This window comes from Phocoena sinus, chromosome 10 (assembly GCF_008692025.1).
Source record: "Phocoena sinus isolate mPhoSin1 chromosome 10, mPhoSin1.pri, whole genome shotgun sequence".
Classification (NCBI taxonomy): Eukaryota; Metazoa; Chordata; class Mammalia; order Artiodactyla; family Phocoenidae; genus Phocoena; species Phocoena sinus.
In genome coordinates, this window is record NC_045772.1 from 100,064,255 (window position 1) to 100,080,562 (window position 16,308).

General features: G+C 58.4%; 1 protein-coding gene across 3 annotated transcripts in view; it reads left to right on the forward strand.

The window, feature by feature from the left end:
- Positions 1-2,297, forward strand: part of IQSEC3 (IQ motif and Sec7 domain ArfGEF 3) — a 35,642-nt gene extending 33,345 nt beyond the window's left edge. Inside the window, exon 11 of one of the 3 annotated variants that reach the window (XM_032645702.1) lies at positions 1,877-2,297. In XM_032645702.1, the coding sequence (XP_032501593.1) occupies positions 1,877-2,290 (414 nt within the window). In that variant the 3' untranslated portion in view covers positions 2,291-2,297. The remainder of the gene's footprint in view (positions 1-1,876) is intronic. The other 2 variants (XM_032645703.1, XM_032645704.1) reach the window with 2 other exon arrangements.
- Positions 2,298-16,308: the final 14,011 nt, after the last annotated feature.

The following is a 16,308-nucleotide window of genomic DNA, read 5'->3' on the forward strand; positions in this document are numbered from 1 at the left end:
CGCGTCCTCCACCCGCTCTGTCCTTGCCTGGCCACCCCGCCGGCAGGCGCTTCTCCAGCCTGTCTGAGCTGTCAGGCCTGCTACCCATGTTCCATCTTCTCTCCCTCTCTCTCCCTCTCTCTCTTCTTTCTTTCATCAGCAGGGAGGTGGGAAGGGGGTCAGAATGAGGGAATGTTTTGCTGTCACTTCCTGCTTTTCACTTACTGACCGGAGGGAGGTGCAGACAGTGGAGGGGGAGGGGGGAAGGGGAGGCGAAGAGGAGGTGCAGGGTGAGGCCAGGGCTGCGGCCACAGCGGGGCTCGGAGGGTCTGGACTGGGGCGGCCAGGCCTTTGCCTGGGGAAGGGCAGCTGTAAGGTCTGGGGGCGGAGAGCAGAAGGCCTGCCCCGCTGTCTCAGGCCACTTTCTCCCAGGGAATAACTCAGAAGACAAGCAGGTGGGGAAAGGAGCCGCATCCACCCCTCCCCAGCAGCAGTGGACAGAAGGCTTCTGTCCCAGTGAGGACCACAGAGGGCTCCCCGAGAGGGAGGTGGATGCAGCCCTGCTCTCGGCCCACCCCAGGGCTTGGCAGGGCACCAAGGGGCTCCGGGGCTCCTTTGATTGATTGGGAGGCGGGGGAAGCTCAGGCTTAGAACACACTGCTGAGGCTGGAGGTTGAGAATGGAGAGTAGAGCCTGCAGCCCGCGGAGCTTGGCCATGGGGGCTTGTGAAAACCCAAGGGCAGAGGAACGGGGCTGGAGAGCCGAGCAGCCCACCAGGGCAGTGCCCGGACCCAGGAGGGGGCGTCCCTGAAACTGCACCTTTTGCCAGTAAATAGGGTCAGGCTTAGGGCTCTGAGATGGTTTAGGGCAGGGCCCTCCTGGTCTAGACCTGGCCATAGGATCCCTTCCCCTGCAGCCTCGGTTTCCGACCCCGTGCACTGAGTAGCGGGCCTGGGTCGTGGTACCCAAGGGCATTCTCAGAGAGAAGGGTCTCAGCCACTCCCTGAAGGGCCCAGGTGTCGGAAGGGGATCGTGTGTCGTATCTACAGGCTGGTGAGCTGGAGGGATGAGGAATTAAACCCCTCTCCTTCCAGAATCCTCCTATTTCTTCTACCTCCCCTGCTAGCAAGAGGAGGCCAGGCTGGTTCCCAGTGCCCTCCATGGGCCACCCCCTCATGCCCCACCCAAGGGGGAAAGATTAGAGCCCTTTCTGGGTTCCCCCTCCTGCAGCGGGACGGATTTCTCCAGGGCCCAGGTTGGGCCAGAAGGGCAGCTGGGGACCTGGCTCTGGCCTTGGCCGCTCTCGAATGTGTGGGCACAGCCCTGGGGAGTCTGGGAGGATGGGGCAGGTCCACACCACCCCTCGGGGTCCGTGGCATTCCAGGGTTTGGACACCTTTGTGATTCACAGTGATGAGAAGGCCTCCCTTTAAAAAGCTGGTGGGAGGGTTAGGGGCTTGCAAAGCTCCAAGCCAGCTGACTCCAGACCCTGTCCCCGTGTCCGCCGCACACCCCTGGGAGGCAGGGCGCAGGCAGATACCCCTGCTTTCCCAGCTTGAGGTTGGTGGGAAGGCGGGTGGGTGCCCACCTGGGGCCCAGGGCCACCCAGCAGGACCTGAGTCCATCGGTCCAGCCGCCCATCCCACAGAAGGAGCCAGGCCACTCAGGCCGGGTAGAGCACAGCGTCTCTGGACTCCACCCAGGCTCAGCGCCTCTGCCTGCCAGCTGGGTGCCCTCTGGGTGGCGGAGAGATGGGCAGCGGGCCGAGGTGAGGGCTGCGAGCCCCCAGTGGGCACAGGGGCCGGGGAAGGGGGGAAGGGAGGCCCAGGGTGGCCAGTCCTAGCAGCTGGGACTTAGTCTTGTAACATTACACGCTTCTCTGGCTGTTTCTAAACTAGGTGTCAATTCACAACAGGCTTCAAACGTCCCAGCACTACTCCGGGCTGGGGGCCGAGAGGGGAGCGCCAGCGCCAGACCTGCAGCCTAGCCCCTCGAGGGAGCAGCCCCCTCTGCTGCCACCACCGCCGCCCACAGCCCCCGGGACCCTGGTGCAGTGCCAGCAGATTGTCAAGGTCATCGTCCTGGACCAGCCCTGCTTGGCCCGCATGGAGCCCCTGCTGAGCCAGGCCCTATCCTGCTACACCGCGTCCTCCTCCACGGCCCTGGGCGGCCCGGGCTCCCCCGTCAAGGCAGCCCACCAGCCACCCTTGCCCCCCGCCCCGCCCCCCTACAACCACCCGCACCAGTTCTGCCCGCCTGGCTCCCTGCTGCACCGGCGCTGCTGCTCCAGCGGCGCCAGGAGCCTGGTGTAGACTCGGCAACCCCCCTACGCTGCTGTCCCGGGGGCCTGCGTCGGGGCCCCCGCTGCCCCTTCACCCGCTGCTCCCCACGCCCGGCACGCTGCCTCCCTGGCCACTCACCACTGTCGTTTCAGAGAGAATCCCAGTCCCTGGCACCTGGTCTGCTTGGCCCAAGCTTCCCTTCTCAGTTGAGCGACCCTCCCCCGAAACCTGCAGACACCCCTCACTCTCCTGGGGCCCAACACAGCCAGGCACGGCCAGGCCTCCTCTCCCCCCACCATTACTCTGGCCACTTGGAACAGGGACTGAGGGCCTCTCCGGCTTCCAGGCCAAGTCTGCCAGGCGTGAGGGCTGGGTGGCCAGCACCCAAGCCTTAGAAGGTGGTCTGGCTCACCGCCCCAGCGCTGGGTGCCATGCTGGGTGGTGGACAGTCGGCCCTGGATCCCTGGAGCGGCCAGGTCAGGGGGAGGCATGAGGAGGGGGCTTTCTCTGCTGCCCCCCGCCCCGCCAAGCCCGGCCGTCTCAGGAGGTGACTCCTCTGCGCCCAGGGATGTTGGCTGTCCTGGCCACAGACTCCCCTCCTCCCAGGGCCTCTCCTGCTTTCTCAGGGGCTGGGGCGCTGCCTGCCCAGGGCTGCCGAGACTTCAGGAGAGCACTGGGAAAGGGGGGGATGGGAGGGGGCACCCATCTCAGCTCTCTCTTGGTCAGTTCAACAGAGCCAGGGAATCAGGTCACGTATCTACAAAATGCACCTTTTAAAGAGTTTCTTGTTCTCTAGCCCCAAGTCATACCCAGCCAGTGCGCCCAGGGCATAAACACATACATAGGAGATCCAGGTATCGGAGCAGAAACGGGGAGGGGCAGGGGTGGGCCCAGGGGCAAATGCAGCCAGCAGAGGCAGGATTCCGGCCCAGGGCCAGGCACCCTCCTGAATGACTTCCGTGGCCTCCACGAGGGATGTGGACGCAGAAGTGGGCGAGAGCGGCAGGTGCTCCAGAGGCCTGGCATGTCCCGTGCTGCCGTCCCAAACTAGCCCTTTAAGCCCCGCCCCCGGCACACCCCAGAAGGCAGCAGGCCCGCCTGCAGCAGTGGGGAAGGGTCCCTACACCTTCAAAATCACCAAGGAGAGCCAAGAGGGCTCGCGGCCCAACCCAGAGCCCAGCAGAATCAGAGCCAACTTCTGTGCAGCCCCACAGGGCTCAGGCAGCCCCGCCTCAAAGATCCCAGGGTACCCTTCCAGGGACTGTCGGTCCCGAGCCGGGCCGGACCCTCCTCTGGTCCTGAGCCGACAGCTCACTGCTGTCCTTCGTTAAGTTCCCCTCCCTCTCGGAGCCCAGGTCCAAGACATCCCAAGAGGTGGAGGTGAATACTGATCTAGAGTGCATTTGCTTCTCCCTAACCCCTACCCCACAGCCCAGCTGCGGGCCCCCGGGCCACTAGGAGGCCGGACTCCCCCTGCTCTCAGAGATCCCAGGTGACCTAGTTGTGTGTGTATGTGTGTGATCGCCAGGCGTCATTATGCTGTCCCCTAGCGAGTGTGTTCTGGCCCTGTCTCCATCAGCCGGGTGTCCATAACGTGTGACCACTTGCTGTCTCCTCCCCCGCCGCCCCGCCCCCGTCCTTGTTGTCCCGGCCCCCCTCCTGTGTCTTTTCTGTCACACGGTTGCTCCAGTCAGAGCCTTTCAGGGCAGAGCGGCTGACTGATGGGGTGCACGGTTCACACACCCGGTGCCCGAGGCCTGGGCGGCAGGGGTGTGGGTTCAGAAGAAGAGGAGTTACGAGTGGCTGGATATGTTTATGGGGTGGGAGCCATGGGGGTACAGTCCCAGCTCCCGGGCCCCTTGTCACCTGCTCACCCGGCGTCCCCCTCCCACTCTGCTGACGCCCAGACTTTCCAGATTGGGACCTGCAGGCGCCTCAGGGCTGGCATGTCCGTGGAGCATCTCTCCGGGGGCCCAGATGCTCCAGTATCTCTGTGCCCTCCCCTGGGTAGGGGCTCCCCGCGGCCCCGGTCGCTGCGGGGGCTGCCTTGGGCCGCACCGGCAGCGCTGGGCGTCCTGGCCGAGGAGGCACGCGGTCAGCAGTGCGTGCAGCGAATTCTGAGCGGCGAGGGGCTTGCGTGCCCCAAGGCCTGGGGCAGGGTGCGGCGGGGCCGACTCACGGTCGGGGAAGCAAGGGTTCCCGGCCTCGGTGACTCCCCTCCCCTGACCAGCCAGCAGGCTGAGGTTGGGTCCCGTCTGCGTGCCCGTCCCCAGAGCCGAGCCCCCAGACAGCTGTGACAAGCCTCGTGTCCTCCCCGTGGCTGCGGCCACGTCAGGGCCTCCACCCTCCCGGAGGGCCCAGCTGGAAATGCTCTCGGGCCGCCCGCTCACCCCCAGGCCAGGGGAGCCGTGGGGTGCTGACTGGGCTCCCAGACACAGCCTCCTGGGCACACGTGCAAGGACCCCAAGGTGGCCCCGCGATATCGACACTCGAGGCCTTACTTTGGGGACCGGGCCCCCTCCCGGTTTTATCCATTTAGCCCCAACTCCAGAATCAGGAGCGGGAGGTGAAACTAGCTCTCCCACCCGCGTTGGGGCCAGCCCACTCCAGAGCTGGAGCATGTCCTGGAAGCCTGGCTGCCTACGTGCAAAGGCACCCACGCGATCAGCCCCAGGCCCCTGGCCCCCGCCCCACCTGTCCCCCCCAACCGCCTGCCAGACGTCTCTCTTTGCCAATAGGTTTCCCCGATAACCGTCGGTCCGTCTGTCCCTGTGTCCTGCTGTACATACATCCTTGCCGCACCCCTCCCCCTGCACACCCCCCCCCCCCCCCGTCAGAGAGCAGCCTCTCTAGGGAAAGAAAGGCAGGGCGGCTGCACCCAGCAACTAATCCAAATGGCAAATATTTTGTAACAAAATAGCCCAGAGGTATTTTATCTGTTCGATTCATAGAGTTTCAGAGATTATATTGAAATATGTCACTTGAGCAAACTGTGTCGGTTCTGTTTCTTTCATTCTCCAAGAGGGGGCTCCACCTCAGATCAAATCTTGGCGAGATCGCAAGGGCCCAGGGCAGCAGCTACGCCTCCTCTGGCCACAGGGGTGTCACCCCTTCCATGCTACCCTGTGACACGGTTAGGGAACCCCTTCCTAAACAAACGGGGCTAGGTGCCGGGAGCCATCTGATGGGCGGGCAGGCCAGAGAGTGACCCCCACCAACACACACACACACACACACACACACACACACACACACACACACACACACCCCTTCTAGCCTGGTAAGAGAGAAGGTTTCAGTGGCGACCAGGGCAGCTTTGGAGGGAGGAAGCACCACAACGGCCAACGTGCACCCCAGCAGAGTGGGAGTCCAGGGGGCTAGGACTCCATCTGCCCCGCTTGGCTTTCCATGACGGAGGCTGAGGGTATGCTGGGTGGCAGGGTCCTACTGACCACATTTGGTCATCAGCCTCGGGTGATTTTCACCAGATGTCAGCTCTGAAGCCCGACCTTCTAATCACAGGGTCTGGGTTGAGAAGCCCCAGGGCATACCCTCCCTAAAGTGGAGGGGAACAGGCCCAGGTGAAAGGATTGGGGGAACATTGTTGGGAAAAGTCATAGAGCCACAGAGTGGAGTGGAGCAAACATTTATGGAGCCCGAGGTGTGCCGGGTCCCCTGCTGGAGCTGGAAGGGATGCCAAGATCCTACAGAGGCGTGGGTGACTGTGATGCACGAGAGAAGACTGAAATCTGGGCTGCCGGCAGGGTGCTTGGCCGGCACGCACACCACATGCAAGGCGCAGATCAGGCTCCATGGCAGGGGCCTGCCCCAGAGTCATGTCTCCTGGCAGCGGGGAGAGGAGAAGCCTTGCAGCAAAGCTGAGGCACCGAGGGAGAGAATCAACTGGGCGGGATGGTTGGTCCGGGGACACCTGCAAAAAGGGTATCTAGCTCTCCTGGTGACCAGACCTCTGAACAGAAAGCCAGACAGCACCCCACGCTGGGCCCCATTATCCCATTAAAGTGAAAAGGAACGTGACCTCACCCTCCTTCCAGGAAACGGGAAATTCCAGGAGAAGCCTGGAGCCGGCTTTGACCTGTCCCATCCTGAGAACTTTCTGACCCAGGAAGCTGAGGCCTGGTCCCTCGAGAGCACCCCTGAGGGGACCCGGCTCAGCCCAAGCCTGGGAGAGGGCCTAGGGCCAAATGGGACTGCTGCTGTCTATGTGGGAACATGGGGCGTGGACATGGGAAGGGGCACCGTTCTCCAAGTCTTGTGGCCTCGAGGCCATCTAGGAGGAGGGGCCAGCCCTCCGGTAGAAAGGCAGACAGCCCCTGGTGTCCCAGGCCCTCTGGGTCCGCCCGCCATACGGATGGAGAGCTATGGTCAGCGCCTCTTTCTCGTAGGGACCCTTTAGACGGGGGAACCTCAGGCTCGCCAGCCACTGACTTAGAATGCTTCCAACGAGGGGGCCCAGGCTTCACAGGTTCCGGCTGAGAGCAATGGGTCAGAAGAAGCCAGTGCTAGAAGAGGGAAGATCCAACAAGCTGAGGAACAGCTGGTGCTTGGTGTGTGCCCAGCACTGGGCCAGGGGTGGGGGATGCGCGGTGATGGGCTGAGCAAAGTGCCTGCTCTCCAGGGGTTCATGTTGGCTGGTGCCGTCCAAAATACACAAATGGACCAATCTTCTCACACAGTGGATGGTGGTGCGATAGAGGTGATGGGCGGGGCTGGTTAGAGCAAACAGTCAAGGAAAGCCTCTGTGAGGCAGCAAATTCAACAGGGTCAAGGTTGGGTCTGGGGGCAGGTGAGCAGCTCAGAGACCACCTCTAGGTGTGGAATGAGGCAGAAACCAGGACAGTCTGCCATATAGTTCCTGATATATAAATATACTTACTTACTAAATCTTAAATGCATTTTAAAACCACCTGGACTTCCCTGGTGGTCCAGTGGTTGAGACTTCGCCTTCCAGTACAGGGGGTGTGGGTTCAATGCCTGGTCGGGGAGCTAAGATCCCACATGCCTCGTGGCCAAAAAACCAAAAAACATGAAACAGAAGCAATATTGTAACAAATTCAATAAAGACTTTAAAAATGGTCCACATCAAAAAAAAAAAAAAAACCACCTTAACTGAGGAAATGATAAAATGGGCCTCTCCTAGGAAACCCAGGATAGACGGTCACCGGGCTCTCGGGAAAGGAAGGGAGGGTGAGCGGACGGTCGGGCGGCCCCAGCAGGCTGGGTGGCGGGAGCAGCGCGAAGGGCCCTCGGCAGTAGGAGGGCCCGGGAGACCAGCCCAGCAGCAAGGAAAGCTGCCCCGGCAGCCGGCAGCTGCTGTCCAGAGCGGCTCCTGCCGGAAGGATCCCAGCCCCGGCCTGCTTGGCCTGCAGGCCACGCTGTCTGCCTATTCCCTGTCACCTCAGTCCAAGCGAACTCACAGACTCCCGCTGGCCATCCAGAAAAATAACAGGATGGACCCCGTGGCCTATTAGCACCTATTAGCACTGGGGCTGACGGCCTTTCTCATCTCAGCATGAACTAGGTGAGGCCTTCGTAGGTTGATTCTCCTACAGCAGGGCTGGCTTACACACCCCTTTGCCCGCCTTCACAGACGCGGCTGACTGATCACTGCTTTCCGGGAGTCACCACCAATCACCACATGTGGACACCCAGGATGGAATTAACGCTGAGCCACCTCGAGGGAAGGCATTTGGATGGGGCTGGTTTAGAGCGGGAGGTGCAGGCTAGGCCTGGGCTGAGACTCCGGGGAGAGAGGCCCTTGGAGGAATCACCCAGGGCCGCTCACGCAGGCCCACTGTTCTCTGACCGCTCGTGGACGCGGCTCTGCAGGGACGTCAGCTCTGTCCCTGGCTCCCCACCGCCCTGACCCTCGGGCTGCTTCCTTTTAGGGCTCCACATGGCCCTGGCAACCCAGCAGCTGCCTCACAGCGGGTCCCCTCACTTGCTCCACTCACCTCCCGCCTGCTCCATCTCCTTGGACCCCAGAGCGAGCCACTGAGGAGGACACGGCCACTGGGCCAGATGCCGATTGGGACGCCAGGGGGAGTCCCCTATCCCAGAGCAAACAAAGCCTGGCCTGGAGAGGCCACAGCCAGCACTGCTGGCCTTGGGAGAGACCCTTCCCGAGGCAAGTGGCCTGGAATTGCAGGCTGCGTTCTTATCTGCACCCCTCTCCTTCCCAGGAAGGTAGCTGGGTGCAGGATCAGCCCCAGGCCCCAGCTTGGAGTCAGAATTGGTCCTGCCGGGAAAATTCCATTCTGGAGGAGGCCAAAGGAGGGATGGGAACTCTCTCCTTACCCCCTCCTCCCCTCCCCCCTGCAGGTCTGGTGGCTTCTTTCCCTAGAGAACCAGGCGCCCTCACCCCACTAGCCAGCCCCTAGCACCTCAGTGCTTCCTGCTCCCATGACCCTAAAACCTCAAGGCAAACTCTGGAAAAACTGTGGGAACTGGCCACAGGCAAGAAGAGCACCAGGGGAGCTGGCTCATGTTCCCACATTCCCAAAGCCCCTGGACAGACCTGCTGCCCTCCCAGGAACACCCAGTCCTTCTTCCTCCCGAGACAGCTGGGTAGGAAGCAGCCTCCCTCCCCGGCAGGGAGTCACAGAGTCCCGAATGTCAGACCTGGAGGCAAACAGATTATGAGACAGGCTGGGATGTGGGACGTGGGACCCTTCACTGCAGTGCTTGCACCTGGACAAACGTCTGCTCTCTCCGAGCAACAGAATACAAAGAAACCATAAGGAACTAAACTAACTGGGTGCCTGCACAGTTGGGGCAAATCATGAACAATAAGATACAAAAAGGCCAAAACCCACCTGCCACGATCCCTGCACACAGCACCACCAGGGGGGTGGGCAGACCCCCTAAGCCACCCCTCCGGCGGATCCACCCGTCCATCCATACCCTAACCCCAGTTAAGGGGCCAGCTTCCCCTACTCCCCCCTACCCCCGCGGCTGCAGCATGAGCCCCAATAAAGCCTTGCCTGAATTTGCTGTCTGGCCTCTTAACAATTCCTATTGATTAAAGAATCCAAGAACCCAGGTCGGCGGTAACAACCTAGCTGCTTCCTTTTACGAATAAGGGGACTGTTTAAGAACCATAATTCAAAAAGACACATGCAGGGCTTCCCTGGTGGCGCAGTGGTTAAGAATCCGCCTCCCAATACAGGGGACACAGGTTCGAGCCCTGGTCCGGGAAGATCCCACATGCCACGGAGCAACTAAGCCCGTGCACCACAACTACTGAGCCTGCGCTCTACAGCCCGTGAGGCACAACTACTGAGCCCGCGTGCCACAACTGCTGAGCCCGTGAGCCACAACTACTGAAGCCTGCGCGCCTAGAGCCCCTGCTCCACAACAAGAGAAGCCACCGCAATGAGAAGTCTGCGCACCGCAACAAAGAGTAGCCCCCGCTCGCCACAACTAGAGAAAGCCCGTGCGCAGCAACGAAGACCCAACACAGCCAAAAATAAATTAAATAAATAAAATTTTTAAAACCCCACAGTACTAAAAAAAAAAAAAAAACCAAAAGAACCTCCCCACACAGAAAAAGACACATGCGCCCCAATGCTCACTGCAGCACTATTTACAATAGCCAGGTCATGGAAACAACATAAATGTTCATCGACAGATGAATGGATAAAGACGACGTGGTCCATATATACAATGGAGTATTACTCAGCCATTAAAAAAACACGAAACTGGGTCATTTATAGAGATGTAGATGGATCAAGAGACTGTCATACAGAGTGAAGTAAGTCAGAAAGAGAAAAATACGGTATATTAACGCATATATGTGGAATCTAGAAAAATGGTACAGATGAACCTATCTGTAGAGCAGGAATAGAGACGCAGATGTAGAGAACGGACATATGGACACAGCGGGGGAAGGGGAGGGTGGGACGAATTGGGAGATTAGATTTGACATAAAGACACTACCATGTGTAAAACAGTGGGAACCTGCTGTATAGCACCGGTAGCTCTCAGCTTAGTGCTCTGTGGTGACCTAGATGGGTGGGATGGGCGGGGGGCAGGTGGGAGGGAGGTCCAAGAGGGAGGGGATATATGTATACGTATAGTTGATTCACTTCACTGTACAGCAGAAACTAACACACCATTGTAAAGCAATTATACTCCAATAAAAAAATTAATTTTAAAAAAGTTACAAAAAGGACAACAGGATAATCGCAAAGTAAGCAAAAGGAAGGAAGGAAATAATAAAGACAAGAGCAGAAATAATGAAACAGAAAATACATATACGATAAAAAAGGCTTAGCAAAGCCAAAATTTAGTTCTAGGGCATGACTGATAAAATTGACAAACCTCTGGTAAGACGATCATGAGAGAGTCAGCCCAGAGAAAAGACTTGAGGGTGAAGAAGTGGGACTGTTGTCCCGCAGAGATTTTCTTACGAATAGAGACAATACTACAAATAAACTATAAACTCTGACAGTAAGTTTGAAAACCTTCACAGAATGAACATTATTCTAGAAAATATCTCACCAAAACTCGTTCAGGAACAAACAGAACATCGGAGATGGATAACCCTTAAAGAAATTTGAATATGTAGTTTAAAATCTATTTACCATCCTCCCTAAAAAGCAGCACGAGGCCAGATGATTTTTTAAAATAAATTTATTTATTTATTTACTTTTGGCTGCGTTGGGTCTTCGCTGCTGTGCACGGGCTTTCTCTAGTTGTGGCGAGTGAGGGGCTTCTCTTGTTGCGGTGGCGCAGGCTTCTCATTGCGGTGGCTTCTCTTGTTGCGGAGCACCAGCTCTAGGCGCGCGGGCTTCAGTAGTTGTGGCACGTGGGCTCAGCAGTTGTGGCTCGTGGGCTCTAGAGCGCTGGCTCAGTAGTCGTGGTGCACAGGTTTAGTTGCTCCGCAGCATGTAGGATCTTCCCGGACCAGGGCTCGAACCCGTATCCCCTGCATTGGCCGGTGGATTCTTAACCACTGCGCCATCAGGGAAGCCCCAGGACAGATGATTTTATAAAATTCTACTACACATTCAAGGAACAGACAGTTCTGATCTCTTGTTAACTCTTTCAGAGAAGAGAAAAAGAAGAGAAAATTCCCAAATGCCTTTTTTATGAGTCTAGTGTAACCTTAAAAACAAAAACTAAACCAGACAAAGACAATATGAGAAAGGAAAACTCTAGGCCACTCTTGCTTGTGAGCATAAATGCCAAATTCTGAACAAAATGTTAACAAACTGAATCTAGCATTGAATTACAAAACTACCATACACAATGACCAAATTAAGGTTTGTCCCAGGAATTAAAAGATGGTTAAATGCTTTAAAAATCCATCAATATCATTCACCACATTAAAGACTAAAGGATAAAAACAATATGATCCTCTCAAAAGATGTAGAAAAAGCAATCGCTAAAAATCAACACTTATTCTTGATTTTTTAAAAAAACAGCAACCTTGGAAGAAAACTTCATAGCCAAATAAATCGTATCTATCAAAAATCTACAACAACGACCCTACTCAGTGGTGCAACGTTAGAATTCCTTTCAAACTGGGAAAGAGGCAAGGACGCCTGCTACCACCACTTCTAGTTACCAAGTGAAGGAAGACGAGAAAAAAAATGAAAGCAGTGAGGATCAGAGAAATAAAGTATCAGTATTTCCTGACAGTCTGATTATCCATGTAAAAAACCCTACAGCATCAAGAGGGGGAAATTTAGAATTAATTCAGAGGAAAAGCCTGCAGCTGGTGAGGGGCCTTCCTCCTCTGGCCCACTGGCCTGCTCTGGCCACACTCTGTCCCTGTCCCCACCCTCCTCCTGGACCCTCCTCAGGACGACAGACCCAGATCCAAATGCACTGCTGAGGCTGGACCGGCCACCTGCACTTACGCCTGCAGCTGGGAGTCTATGTCTTGCTGGGAGGGGCTTGTCCGCTGCCGGTGACCGTGGGTCGTGGGAGTTCTGGCCTCAGGGCCAGGCCCTTTCGGTGGGATGGTGTGGGCAGCAAAGCCTCAGAATGCGGCTGCGTCAGGAGTTTGGCTGGATTCTTGCTACAGCAGTGGGGTTGGGCACTGACCCTGCGGAGGGACCCCTGCCATCGAGGGCTCCCCTCTCTCTCTGTGGCATCACCTGGCAATTCTGTGCTCACCTCCTGGACCCCTTGCATGACAGTAGGGCCCTTCAGACCACAAGAGCGAGTGACCTGGCCGTGCTGGCTGGCGGTCCGACTGGAAGCAGAAAGTACTAGAATGCAGGGCCCCGGGGCCCAGGCACCAGCCGGCCTCAGCCGCACTGTCTTCCTGATGGGTGATTAACAAGCTTTTCACCCCTGTCGGGTCCAGTCAGCCCTTGTCACTTCGCTGAGCAGCTAACCCTGCAGGGAAGCCAGGCACGCTGGGTCATCAGGGAGTGGGCATGTGAGGCTGAGGGCAGCAGGCCCTCACCGGCCCCAGAGCAGACAGAACAGGGCAAGGCCAGGGTCAGGGAGGGCTCTGTGTGGGTCAGGAGTGGTGAGGTTGTAGAGGAAGACAAGGGGCTCAGGCAGGAAGAACAGCAGCAAGGCCGCCCCTTCCCAGACCCTCAAAGAGGGTGCTTCATGTAGCCGGGGAAGCCGGGGGGCTGTATCAGCTATCGAAGCTGCCTAACAAGTTATTCCAAAACTCAGTGGCTGAAACAACAACACGGTTCACTCTCTCTCACTTGGGTCAGGAATTCAGGACCCACCTGGCAGGGCGTTTCCGGCTCAGGGCCCCTCATGAGGTCGCAGTCTTTGTCGGCCAGGCCCATAGTCAGCGGCGGGCTCACTGGGGCTGCGGGATCCCCTTCCACGTGGCTCACTCACTGGCGGATTCTTGGGCGTGGCTCCATGGGGGCCTCTCTATTGGGCAGCTTGAATGTTCACACAGCATGGAAACTGGCTTTTCCCAGGGTGAGTGATTGGAGAGATCAAGGTGGATGCCTCAGTGGCTTCTAGACCCACTGCAGAAGTCACCCACCTGCAGTCCATCCACATCCCTGAGGGTCACCGGGCTGTCTTGGAGGCTGGCTACCAGGCCTGAGGGGCCAGCAGGTGGAGGGGCTGCAACGTTACCCAGGGAGCTCCTTCTGCACCCCTGGCCACTGGAGGATGAGGTGCAGGCCTTTCCAGGGAGCTGAGCTCTAGCCCTGTGATTATGTGATTATATTTCCCCACACCTCTCTCCTCCAGGCCTCCAAGTCTGTGTCCCACTGCCTCCCCTCTGCCCCGCCGAGACATGATCCCGTTCCTTTCTCCTGCCCCCAATCCCATTCCCAAGCCCAGTCCCCTCACCTCGGCAGCTGAGGCCCTCCAAGGCTCACAGGCTGAACGGCCTGCATTCTCCCTCTCTGACTGGGGGGAGGGGAGGTCCTGACCTGAGGCCCAAGAGCCTGCATCCCTGGGCAGCACGGGGACAGAGCGGGAGGGCACAGCTGATGTTTCTGTCCCCAGGGGGGCAAAACAGCACGAGGCCCCGCCCAGAAGTTAAGGGTCTGCCGCAAGGTGGCCTGGACCTGGAGGGTGGTTTGGGGAGCTGGAGGGGGAGCCCAGGCCATTCCTCTCTCGTGGCGCTCTGTGTGGAGTGGGTGGGAAAAGCTGTGAAAGGGCGATGGCAGGCTGGGTAGGGGGGCAATTTGCCCTGGTCAGGTGCCCTTCCGGCCTCACACACACAGACCACAACCTTGCAAATGCAGAGTGCACTTACGAAGGGTTAGGGGCCCCAGTCTCAGCAGAGCTCAAGGCCCTCCTCCGCTCCCAGAGCTCTCCCAGCCCAGGGGCAGGGGGTGCGGGGCCGAGCACACCTGAGCTCACTCCTACACAGCACAACCCGCACCCGGACAGAGGGAGGGGCTCTCAGCTGAGACAGGAGGGGAGAGTCCAAGCCCAGCCAGCACCAAGGCTCAGCCTCGGCAAGGCGGACATACGGGAGGACCGAGGTAAGTGCGGGGGACACCACCGGCGGCCCTGGAGAGCTAGCTCGGCAGGAAGCCCAGCCTGGGGAGGATGTGGGTGGTGGTGGATTCCCAGGAGGAGCTCCAGGCACCAGGAAAGCGGGGACACAGAGAGGAGGCGCGCCTGTCAGGTAAAGATGCGCCTGCCTAAAATAAGGGAGAAGGGGGATGATTACTGAGCACATCTGGATGGACTGATGGGGTCGGAGACAGAGGTGACCCCAATCTGCAGAAAGTCCAGCCGAGTTCTTCTGGGCTTTGGCGTCCACTCTGCCATGGCGCGGGGTGGGGGGTGGGGCTCTGTGGCCTGACACTTTAGACCTAGTTTGTAAATAAACTTAGCCAGCACCCTTCTTTGGGAAAGGGAAGGGCCTGGTGGGAGGGGGATTGACCCGGGATTAATAAACAGCATGAAAGGGTCTACTGAATGGGAGTCCACACGTGAACAAGCTGGGGTTGGTGGCTGTCTGACAACTACCCCCTTCCGAGGCACCAGGGCTCCGGAGACCACTGGCCTGTGCTTCCCGCTTCTGCTCAAGCAAGGTTTCTGGGTTGTTCCACCAGGGCACGGGTTATGAATGTGTGAGAAGGTCGGATAAGGGTAATAGGGAGTGGTGGAGCCTGCGGCTAAATGGAGAGGGCCTAAGGCATTTACTTTAGATTTTTTTTTAAATGCCGTACTGGCCAAACAAATCATAGCTGCCCGCTCAGGCCATCAGTTTAAAACTCAGCGCCAGACATGAGACGAAAACACCCGAAGTTATAACCTGCACTTGCTCCGTCTGCACACGAGCGTGTACACGCCCGCACGCACACACACACCCTCACACCCCTGAATCAGTGCTCTGGGCACTTTAAAGAGCTGAAACAGTTGCTCCCTGCCCATGCCGTGGACCTGATACGAGCGGGTTCCCATGAGCTGTGCAGTGGCCTGAAGCCCCTTCCCTTGCTCTGTTCCCTCCAGCCCACACCCACCCACCCTGACGCCTTTGGACTCACGGGTCAGAGGCTGTACTGAGTGCCAGGACAGGAAAGCAGTCAGAGGGAGGGATGTTACAGACACAGGCCTTCAGCAGTCCCCATGCCAGAGCAGAGAGGCTGTGAGTGTAAAGTGGGGATCAGGGCCACTGAGAGAGCAGGTGAATTATGGGGGGGGCTGTGAACAGTGTGCAGAGACAGAGACGTGAGGCCCGGGGCCCAGCGAGCTGGAGAGAGCCTGTGCGCCGCCCACGCACAGAGCTGCCCAACTGCCAGTAGCAGGTGATGTGGCGCCCTGGCTGCTCGGCATGCAGCACTCGGGGCAGGTGGCCGGTGGCCGAGAAGCCTGCTGGCCCTCACCCCGCGTCCCTGGCAGCTGGGCTGCCCCAAAGGCAGCCGACTCTCTTGGGCACACCCGTCGGGGCCACGGGGAGGGGGTGTAGGAAGCTTTCATTTCCGGAGGGTGACAGCTTGCACGCGGAGGGGGAAATGCTCAGTCTGTCCATCTGTCCAGCGAGGGCATTGGGGAAGGGGCTCAGGAGGTGGGAGGCAGGGCTGGGGAGGCGGCACTGTTCCCTTATGCCACTAGGCGGCAGCAGAGGGCACCATGCCTGCCCCACTCAGGTCCCGTTTGGTAAATGAGCAGACTTCCTCTCCATCCCCTTCTGCTGGACCTCCTTCTTTACCCACTGACTCGCCAAAAAAAGTGAGTGCCAGGGACTTCCCCGGTGGCGTGGTGGTTAAGAATCCGCCTGCCAATGCAGGGGACACGGGTTCGAGCCCTGGTCCAGGAAGATCCCACATGCTGTGGAGCAACTAAGCCCGTGTGCCACAACTACTGAGCCTGCGAGCCACAACAACTGAGCCCACGCGCCACAACTACTGAAGCCTGCGCGCCTAGAGCCTGTGCTCTGCAACAAGAGAAGCCACCGCAGTGCGAAGCCCACGCACCGCAACGAAGAGTAGCCCCCGCTCGCCACAACTGGAGAAAGCCCACACGCAGCAACGAAGTCCCTACTCAGCCAAAAATGAACAAAGAAGTAAATAATAAATTAAAAAAAAAAAAGTGAGTACCAGCGCGCGAGCAGTCCAGAAAGAGGCAGA